Source organism: Bombus huntii, chromosome 4 (assembly GCF_024542735.1).
Source record: "Bombus huntii isolate Logan2020A chromosome 4, iyBomHunt1.1, whole genome shotgun sequence".
In the NCBI taxonomy this organism is placed as follows: domain Eukaryota; kingdom Metazoa; phylum Arthropoda; class Insecta; order Hymenoptera; family Apidae; genus Bombus; species Bombus huntii.
Genome location: NC_066241.1, coordinates 4120894 through 4132215, shown reverse-complemented (window position 1 = coordinate 4132215; position 11322 = coordinate 4120894). Strand labels below are relative to the sequence as shown.

General features: G+C 42.5%; 1 protein-coding gene across 2 annotated transcripts in view; it reads right to left on the bottom strand.

Annotated features, from left to right (window-relative positions):
- Positions 1–9330: 9330 nt before the first annotated feature.
- Positions 9331–11322, bottom strand: part of LOC126865292 (14 kDa phosphohistidine phosphatase-like) — a 62717-nt gene continuing 60725 nt past the window's right edge. Inside the window, exons 3-4 of one of the 2 annotated variants that reach the window (XM_050617691.1) lie at positions 10365–10492; positions 9331–9521 (exon numbers count right to left, since the gene is read on the bottom strand). In XM_050617691.1, coding sequence (XP_050473648.1) covers positions 9429–9521; positions 10365–10492 — 221 coding nt within the window. In that variant the 3' untranslated portion in view covers positions 9331–9428. The remainder of the gene's footprint in view (positions 9522–10364; positions 10493–11322) is intronic. The other variant, XM_050617693.1, reaches the window with a different exon arrangement.

Here is an 11322-nt window from a genome sequence, read left to right as displayed (position 1 = left end):
TTCAAGTGGTTGCCATTTAAACGCTTAAACTAAGGGGATTCGACGCGTCGTTCTTCGACGACAACGACTCGAAAAGATCCTTAAACGACGTGCCATCGTACGAACGACTCCGTGGACGCAAGTCCATGTCTTCGTCTCTGGAAACGCGTTTATTGGGGAACTCTTTCTGCAGTTGGCCATAGTCTAAACCAATCTCGTCCTCGTATTCCTCGCCTTGGGGGAAGTAGTCGTCGTTGCTGATTCTGTCCTGTTCCAAGAGTACCGTGTCTCGATAGGAACTGGCGAGACCGTCGAGGATTTGGTTCTTCGTGACGTGGTTGAAGATCGAGTTAGAGGTCATTGACAAAGGGCCCCTGTTTCTTCGGTCCGAGGCTCGCGCGCTCGATCCCTTGATTCCGAGCGAACCGATGCTCGCCCTCTGCGGGGAGAGAGGATGATCCGACATTTCGATTGATTTATTTTCTTTTTTTTTTTTTTTTTTCAATTTTCACGATTAAATTTGGAAATGAGGAAGAGGCAGAAGGGAGGTGGAGCCATAGCGACGAGTCACGGTTTCGCGCGCTGCTCGATCATCGTTATCGAGTGCTCGCGACCGATTCGAGAGATGATAAACTGTAATGTATTGAACAAAGATACTTTGTTTTTTTTTTTTTTTTTGTGAAACTTACTTGGACAGCGTTACCGTTCCGATGGTGTCTGGCCAGGGTGTCTGGCGTAACCTGCGGCTGGAATTAAAATTAAAGCACACAGATGGATTTTTTGTACCTTCTTTAAACAATCGGTGTACGAAAGAAACGCGTGTCGATAAAATGGAATCGAGCTATATACGTGACTTTCGAAAAATACGTTTATTCACGTTACAACTTTCACGCACGCTACATATAATTTTCGTTCGAATATTCCAAGATATCGGGACAAATATACGCGAGATAACTCGCGGTTAGATAACCGACGTTCAATAATTTCGGAAGTTCTCGTTACGATAAGGACACGAAACGTCAAAGGCATTCGAGTCGAGAAGACCAACTTTCCTCGTCTTTTCTTGCCGACTACGCTGCGAATTGATGGAAACGTCGTTCGACTCGTCCGTCTTACAAATATCCTTGTAATCGGAATCATTATTCGCGTTAATTTTCGAGTCGAAGGTAGAGTATCTTCGAAAAGATCCACGTCCGGTTCCACCCGATTTATCGTCGTCCTGAGGACATCCTGGTGCCCGAATTACCGGTGGACACTTGGCTTTCTCGCTTTTCTTTGGTTTCTCTTTTTTCTTCGTATCGTAACTCTCCTCCTTCTTCTGGCAACACGTATCAGCCGTCGTCTTCTTCTTCTTCTGTTGCTTCTTGCACCGTTGGCCGTGAGTTTCGTCGTTCCAAAGTTTGTCACAAGGATCGTATTTCGCTTCTTCCTTGTACTTTTTGCACGTTGGCCCGTGGTGTTCCTCCGATCTGCAAGGTTTACAGGGATCCTCCACATCTTCGTCACAGGTTGGCTGCTTCTTGCACTCGTCTCGTTTCTTACACTCGTCTCGTTTCTTGCACGCTGGCGGTTCGTTCTTCTTACCGCAACTCTTAGCCGCATCCACCCCTTTGCATTTTTTCTTTTTACATGTTTCATCTTCCTTCTTCGACTTCTTCTTGCCGCAGATTTTCTTCAGTTTATCTTTCATCGACAACTTGCAGTCGCTGTCGCTGGACGAGAATGAAATAGACGTTGGGGTAGGGTGCTTCAAAATCGGTGCCACTTCCACGTCGGTGAACAGAGACTCGAGATTGTAGGAAACTAGACTCGATAGCGAATGCGATCTTTGTCCGTTGATCTTCAAATTCTCCAGGAATAAGGCGATCTTGGACGATATCTTTTGCGTCGATTCATTCTCACTCGTATCGATTTCCGACTCGCTGTTGCTCGTTGTCGTTGCTCTTCCCTCGATTATGTCGCAACTGGAACTCTCTGTCGACTGTTGCACTATCGTTCGATTCTCCAATTGCTCGAGAAATCTCGAGTTCTCCACGATCATCGAGCTCTCCGTTCCCTCTAACGAACCAGCGGCTAAATCGCTTACGGAAGTCGAAACGTTCGATCTATTCTCTCGATAACTCCTCCTTCTACGAGATTTATCCCGACTCGATCTCCCGAGTATCTTTTGATTCGCCGCACAATCGATCCTGTCGATTCTCCAACCGCCCAACTTGCCGTAATAATCGTCCGCGAGGTCGTTGTTCCGAACCTCGAAGAATCTCGAGAAGAAATTCGTAAGGGGTTTGCGTCTCTGTCGAACCAAACCGTACAACATCTTAGGCTTCTTGTCCGACAAAGCAGCTGGAATCGTCCAGTTTTTCGACTTCTCTACGTTGCTCGATCGTTTTTCCACTTTAGTCGTCGTTTTCTCTACGATCTTCGACTCGTTACACTTTCTCGCTTCGTTTCTCTTCCGATCGCACCTTTGCGACGCCGCTCGATTCTCGTTGTCTTTGAACAATTTCTTCTTCATGGTTTGCTCCGACGACGTCGCGTTCAATTGTTTGCCATCCTTCTTCGTCGAACGATTCTTGTTATCCATTCTCTCTAGCGCGTGGCTGTTCTTCGTCGTCGCAGAAATTTTCTCCGCGTTTCTCCGTGTGCAAGCTTTCTCGAAATGTGCGGCAAACTCGGCGATCGGACTTCTCGAGTCTAGTTCGCTTTTAACGTTGCAAGATAGCGCGATGTTCGAGTACCATCGCCGCGTGGAAGCGACGTCGTCGTTATTAGAACGAGTCTTGACAAAGTAGTTCACGAAATCGGGAAACTGTCTACAGATCTCGGAAACGATGCGGCCACTGTGCTGGAACGTAGCGGGCCCCATTTCACCGAGAACTCTAGGACCTCGCAGATCGTTAGCGCACGCGTGGTTCCCCTGAGAACAGACGGAGAGACGATTTCAAGGTCGTTGGTTCTTTTGCATCGAACGTTTTACATCTCTTTTCTATACTTTTCTCTTTGGATAATTCCTCGAGGTAAAGGAGGGGATAGAGGATGGTAATTAACCCTTTAACAGTGTCGTGTAATAATCAAGAATTCAGAATAAACGAAAAGCGTTGGAACACTCTTTACGTTTAAACACTTTGACTGCCACGCCGAAATCACGCGTTTCGCTCAGGACGCCACGCGAGTATTTTTATTGTTCAAAGCATATAATGACAGAATAACGATAAATCGACGATGTCGGACAACGTTCTTCTCCAATGGATCGTTTATCTTATTGATGGCGCCTTGGTAACAGTCGATAGCGATATATTGTAACAAGGCTTCGTTTATTTCAGCAAAACATTCGCGTTTGTTATTTCGTCGCAAGCAAAACGTACGGAATGTATCGTTGAAACGTGTAGAAGATATCAGTAAACGGTATTTGCTCGTTCTATGTATAATAACAAGGTATGTTCACACTTGTAACTTCAATTGTACGATCATAAAGCGACATTTACGATTATTTTCTAAGCTGTGTTTGTAATAATATTCGTAGATTACCCCTCAAAGTAAATTACCCTTCTCATTTTCTTTTATCGATGTTCTAATAAAAACGTTTAATCGTTAAACGGGCACTTTTTATTTCAAAGTATCTTCTATTTATCGGTTATATTCGAAATGCCCTAACTGTCAATTTTCATACAATTTTTACAATTGTAAGAAGTTGAAGCCGTCCGGTCACCGATGACTACCGTGGCGTTACGGGAGAAACCGTGACCGGTCGTGTAGTATGACCAACGTGGCAGTCAGAGTGTTAACAGAATTCCAATATTTTTCTTTGCCGCGCAAAGATTAACTTTTTCCAATTTTCGAACAAATTTCGTAACAACAAATTTCGAACAAACAATTTTCGTCAAGATTACCCACATTTTTTATGTCGCACACGCAAAGCTACATTTTTCTAATAAGCAACGAGCGTTAGAATGGAATAAATCGAGCAAATTAAAGCTTTGGCTATATTTCCTCCGACTACACTGTTGAAGGATTAACACTTTCTCCAAGGCAAACTTCGTACAACAAAGAAGCGTAACGCGATGGTCGATCGTAAGGAATTTTAGGAATTTTAACAGCGAAAGGGTTAAGTAACATCGCAAATACTTGGACGTTTATTTGGCGGATTTAACGTGTTCAAAGCCCCGTCCATCGTCTCTCGTCATGATGCATTTTCTAGGGGACAGGGATATGGCAAAAAGAGGCGCGCGACGCACGAACGTGATCCGCATGCCGTTAGCCGAGCAACGATTCGAGGCAAAAGCAATCCCTCGATGTTTTCCCTTCTTTTTCTTTTTCACCAGTTACATCTGCTCCTACCGCCTTCTGTTTCGTAACAGAACTCTAATCGACGTTCTTCTTTGATCTTTGGAAAATTAACTTGTCGTGTCGACTCGAGCCTCCGCAACGTTGCTTGTATTTCAAACTTTCGGATCCTCTGTGGTCGTCGAGTTGCACCGCGAGAATATAAACGCACGAACTTGTCTTTGCTCTTTTCGACCGTCATTCGAAGTATAAAAAATCACACGAAACTCTGTCAACCGGTGGAATATTTTAGCGCCGCCTCGTCAGCTTCTCATCCCTATCCTCCTCCTCATCCAATGGTCGCCATCGACGCGATTACAAGTGGACGAGACGCGCGATCGCGTTTAAATCGTATTAATACGCGCGAAACTCGACTTCGATTCAAGTACCGATTTACGATGCAAACGTGTTCGATCGAAATTTCGTCAATCCTTAGGTGAAATAAGGACGTTAAACAAAGATTCTTACCTGCGATTCCATCGTTGGTCTCGCAAACTGATTCGTAGCGCATTCCTCGGCGATAGGCAGCTGACGCAGGCTTCTGACGAGCTCTTCGGTCGCATTCTTTGTACGATACTTTTATTTGTTTAATTTGTTTTATTTATCTCTGTGTATATATATTAGTAGAAAACGTTGAATTACCTGGTTTGCATTTGACACGCGATTCGAGAAGTACGATGTTTGCAGATGTTCGCCGCTCTTATTCGATCTCGATTTCTCCAGCATCGTCAACATCCGCGAATTCTGTTGGAAATTTCAATTCGAGAGATTTCGGTAGGAAGGCGATCTACGAGAAAGAAGACAAAGGAAATATGAAAATCTTACCGCGGTATTTGCGGCGGTGCTACTGTCCTTGAAGTTCTTGATTTTCATCGGTGTTAAATATCGTTTATTTAACGCGGCCACGTCATAAAGTGCGAGCACGTCGAGCTTCGAGGTTTGTTTCAACATTTGCGAGAGAGATCGTCCTACTTCCCCTGCGCCTCCAATAACCGCCGACTGTACAAACGATTCGAGTATGAGAAGATATTTTCCATTTTTTAACTGCGAAACGTCTGATCGAGAGATGTCTTTCAGCCGAGGACGCGTCGTATATTAGATTTATTTTTTATAGTATTCGAGATACCTTGATGTTCTCTTCACCAGCATGATATTTTCGCTGACCGATAGTTTTCACGATGGACTTGGCGGCCCGGGAAAACATTGTTATTCCTGTTGGTGTATTACTGGAAATTTTTGTAACGCCTTCATTGGGCGTCTGACATGTCCAAATTGCGACTAATGGGCCTGGTTACCAAGTGAAACGTTGCATTTGTTTTCCGAGATCGTTTGACAGTGTGCATCGGGAAAAACAAAATCGTAACTCCAATGAACGCGTTTGCAATGGATCCGAGAGGCTATCGTGTATACGCGCATAATCGCGTACGTATTTCGAAGAAGAATTTTTCTATTTCGTACCATTCGAGAAGTCATTCTCTGAGAAACGCGAAAGAAGGTTTAAATAATACGCGCCTTTAAGAGTTCTTTCAAATGCAGCCATCTGGCAAACACGTATCGAACGCATACGTAATCGTAGATTAGGTCGATAACGAAGCGCGCGAAACAGTAACCTGCATTATCGTTGGAAGAAAATAGCGCGAAGCCGAGTTTGCAGATTATTTTATCGATCGAGTTACTGTCCCGTCGCAGATACGCAAATTAACGTTTTATCGACCGAGTCGGAACTCTAATCACCGACGAGGTACAGAATGAACGTGACACCGGACGTTCGATTATTTACCGTGTCCCACGTTTTGTGGCTCGCACTATATCATATTCGTATCGCGTACAACATTATCGATTCGATACAGTAGTGGTTCGAATTGAAACTAAATTCTCCTATGAAATTAAATAAGGTATAGAACAAGACATTTCGCGCATGAAATGTAGAATTCTCTGCTTCTGCGATGTACTCGATGTTGGAGTAGACTCCGACTGTGTTACGACACAACCTATTACCAATTAACGTCACATCGAAGCTCGCTGTAAGACGTAATTCGGACAAGTACTCGTCCGCTTTCCGCTCTCATTCCTCCCATTTGCGTATGTCTTAGCGAGTCTCCGCTCGTTTCCGCTCGACCAAATTGAACATCGCTTTGCGACGATTTACATAAGCGAACGCGATTTTACTCGAATCTTTCGTCGACCGTGCGATCCTTAACATTTTTGATAAACCAAGATGCGAGACATTTGAATCAAGTTGAAGTCTATCGGTGTCAGCCAATATTCCTTATCGTTTTGTCCTGAGTGTCTTATCGTTTATCCTTAATTCCGTCCATCTTCCACTCCTCTTAGTTGTTACATTCGCAAGTTAGAATAAGTGAAACGTAAAAAAATCAGAAGAACTTTGAATTTTCTTTGCGAATATTCATCGAGGATATAAATAAACGAATCTAAATAAATGTCTGTAGATGTTCGAAAATTATGAGAATTTGACGTCATTTTTTAGAATTCTAGCGAGTATAGCGATACGACGTCGTTCCTTGCATTTTTTGCGATACTCGGAGTATCCAAGTCGTTCCCAAGAATTTGTGCCACCTCCTATGCCATCGTGTTCTCCTGGTACGAAATCGTCGTTGTTGGTCTAGAACTTTTAAAGAAGCCGAAAAATGTCAACTTCTAAAATTTCAAAGAAATTCTTCAAACATCGCGTTATGTCCACGTTATGTGGCAGAAATTCTGAAAATTTTCTCAATCTTTAACAAATTCCACGAACTAATCTAATCCTGACCAGGCTTGTTTTTCGAGGTTCGAGTTTCCGAACTTTGTTTCAAAGTTCCACCGCTCTGCTTCTCGTTAAAGCATTTGGATTGGTCACTCTAGGATCGCCGGAGAGACCATTAAACGATCAAGCAGTTGATTAAGTTTGACCAAACGTTTATTGAAACGTTTTAGTAATGTAGAAGCACGTAAATTATACAAATCGCACGACTCCATCGTTAATATCAATATAACGTAATTGATATAATGCCGCCGGTTTTATAATATTCATACGAATTAACAATTTATACAATACTATTTAAAAATAATTAATCTACGCAAAAATACAATACTTTCTAACTTATATACGTCATACTGCGAGTTTTACTGTATTGTTGTAATTAAATACTTATAAATTATGTTTGTAAATCTATTTGCAAGCCGTTTTAAAACTATATGTATATATATAGGTACATATGGAAGATTTGAAAAAAAAGGGTTATACAGAAATAGATCTTTATAACACCGACAAGATACTGGTATATTGAATCGATGACGTCGTATACGGCACGGAAATGGTATAGGGGTCAGGCCGGCTAGGAAACCCCCAAAACGTAGAATATGAGAAAGCGCCGTGTCGCGGGTTTTTATCAGCATAGAATCGATTTTCTCGCGGCGATTTCCTTACGGACGTTACGAGTTTACAATCCGTTGACCACGAGGCGATATGGTCAAACGTTTAGTTGAACACGCGGTAAGACGCCTGTACGCCGATCATACAGCACGGCTGCACGGGTGGTTGCCCGGTAATAGGCGCGGAACATGGTTGAGCGTCGTTTAAGATTTATATCGTGTGCCGAATCGTTTATGCAAAAATCCTGGAGAGCGGGCAAACTCGAGTGTGCGTCGTTCGACTGTAGTTTTCACGGAATTGGAGCGGACGTGGTTTTCTGGTGCAACTCGTGGAGAGCCTCCACGTTCTCTGTGACAGGCGATACGAGTAATCCCTATTATCCTGACCGGCTCTACGATTCTCGGAGGATAGCGCAGAGGATATGTCCGCGACAGTGGATTCGTACAGCCAGCGAAAAAGTTTCTAAATTGATTTCTACGACCGGCACGGCGAGTTTTCGCCACTGAGCCGTTGCCGAAATTAGCTTAGCGAAAAAGGCAGCTAACGAAGGTCCAGAATCCTGGCCAACGAATGGCTTTCAACGGCATGCAGATATGTCCTCCCTGCTGCGTCGTTCAGGGGCTGTGAGCGATGGCTCTCCTCGTGATTCACATTCGTCAGCACCGAATCTATAATTTCCACTTGTTTCTAGTTGCTCGAAAAAGAAATAAAAATAAAAACCGAATGGAATAGTATATGGAATATCGAGTGTTAAGAACTTTTGTTCAAAATCTTGTATTCAGCAATGAAGAATGTAAGATTGCTACAACTATTACAAATCTTATATGCTACGAGATATACGAATATAGTACAATGGTAACGCTAGGAATTGTTAACGCAATGGAAATAGTAACGCACGAGAGATTTCGTAAGAAGAAATTAAGTACAGGACTCAGTGATACGGGTTCTATTTTATTTTACATTGTACTCTGGTCTTCGACGTAGTGGAGAGGCTGACCTATTTGAAGGTCTCGCAGCTTGTCCTTGGATGACTGCTGATATCAGGTATCCCTGATGATGACAACAGGGGTCGCGTTCGCGTACCTCGGGTATGGAATACGGAACAGCGACAGACACAAAAGTTGTTAAGAATTATATCGATAAAGGAGCAAGACGTTGGTAGGTTGCCATTACAAACGTCACGTTTATTTCGTAGCTGATACAATCAATGACGAATCGTCTGTGATAATTCCTACGTTCGCCATAGGGAAACGCAAACAGCAGTTAAGGAACACACTGATTTTTTTGACAGTTCGGTATTTCGTAAACCAGCACGCAAACTTCCATTCAACGTCACGTCTATCCTTCTATCGTTCTTACTTAATGCTCCGATTCGAATTTGTCGCCCATAACTCGCGTTCGGTTCGTTCAACGAAACGCTTATCAACCAAACTAATTTAATTAAGAAAGAACGCAAGCTCGACGACATCAAATTAACCGAATCAAATGAATTATCAGTTAGAACTAGTTACATCGGTAAATTAATTTCGTAGCCATTCGAACGAGTAGATTGTTAGTCGCAATTAGCGATTAAACGACGTATAATTAAACGTTTTGAATCGTATTAGCTCGTGTTACCGCTAAATAGGAAATGTACAGAATCAAGGCAACGGTAATAGAAGCCATAGACACTCTTTATTAAATTACACATTTAACGCTCTCTCTCTCTCTCTCTCTCTCGTTGTGCGACGCGCAGAACAAATCCTTCTTCGGTCTAATATCCATCGTCGGACCAAGTGATCGTGTAGTCGGGGTACTTCTTTTTCAGTAGACCAACAGTCACTTCGTGATCCGCCTTTCCGAAGCCCTGAAAATAAAGCAGCTTTTTTTTCGTTTCTGTTATCAGAGATGTCGTAAACCGTGGATCTTCCCAGTTTACGAATTCCGTACAGTGCTTTGATCCACGAAACGCAGGGACGACGCGAAGCGATCTGTTTCCAAAGTACACTCCACTCTGATTCGTGGAATAAAGAAAAAAAGACACGGTACCCCCAGGCAGCGTTAAAATTGCTTCCCCTCGAGGTCTCTCCGACCAGATTCGGGAAAGCCATTTTTCCAAAGTCCACAGCCCCTCCCAATAAACCTCGTTCAACCCATCGAATATCATGGTTGCGATGTGATAAGGTTTTATGCGATTTTCGCTGATCTTATCGCGCGCCTACTCCATCCCAGTCTTCAAAGTGGAATAATTAGTCTACAACGTAGGCCGTTTAAGATCAGGAACCCGGTGAATGATCATCGGCGCTCCGAGTTTTCCTTACAAACACAGTTTCAGGCGAAATTCGATTTTATCTACCACGCTCGCGGATTTACTTTTCATCTAATTTCGATTCAGCCTTGAGCTTCGCTTAACGAGAAAATCTGTGCGATTTATTAGCTTTATCGAAGTTTTTCTGATACATGGACGTAATAAAATCCTCGTTCGCATTATCATCGTATTATCGACGAGTTTTCCGGCTCTAGACGCGAGTAAAATTACATAACGAGAAGAAAGTCGCACGAGCCTGATAGAGAAGCGTCGATGTGGACGATGTCGGAGTTAGAACATTGGTAGGTGTCAAATTAGTAGCATGTAAAAGAACGAAGAGTTAGCCGATTAGATCGAGCTAGACAGAGAAGTTCGTTAGAACTCATTAATCTCTGCATTTACTTGGGAGTATCCGTAGACTTTGATGGTCTTTTCGTCCGGGTCGTGCTCGATTCTTCCACCGCCGTGGCACTTGCAGCTCAAATAACGAATCGTATCCACATGATCGGCAACCTCGTTAAAAATGTTGGCTAAAGCAACAAAGAAAGAGGATGCGATTAGTACGAAGGTTAATTTAAGAATCAAGATTTGAATTGTCATTCTTTTTCCATTTCTTAAATTGATTTCTCGTACAATAACATATCTTTAAGGACGATTTTTAAAGGAATATACAAATAATATAGAACGATGGTGCAAGGATCGCCTCGAGAGCTGCTTCGTTATCTAAATATTAGTACACGAGCATACTCTTGAACTAATTTTTCCTGCTCTTACTTTAATTTGAAATAGGAAGAAATTATCTTCCGCTAATCAGAACGATGTATAGACTATTTCTTCAAATTTTGTTAAAGTTTAACGTTTCGAATTAACGTAAGAGTTATCGAACTTTCATCGATATCGTAGCGAAAGATTTTCATCGCGTTACAAATAAATCTTATACGTTCTCTATCTACGAGTAACATCGTGAACAAAAATCTTCTCTCGTAAAGATATGCGTTAACAAAATAGTAGTAGCTTCGTAAAGCGTTGTTCTCGATAAACATGTTCAGTCGTTATAAAAGCAATAATATTTAAGATCGTTGAAAACTTTCGCCCAGTGCTATAACTGGCCGAGGTAATCCAACGACGATAACATTTTTACGAAGGCATTAAAACAAAGAAACAGGCAGTCAACGAACGAAACGAAAGGGAATTCGATCCAGTCGTTTCGTCGCATAATGCGCCGATTAAATCTTTACAGCTCGTACGCTAGTTCCGCTTCGAGAAATTTTATTCCATTTGAAAACTTGGCAAATTAAAGACCGTCCAGAGTTTTGATAAAAAATAAAAACAAAAAATATAAAACGTGACAAAATTTGGA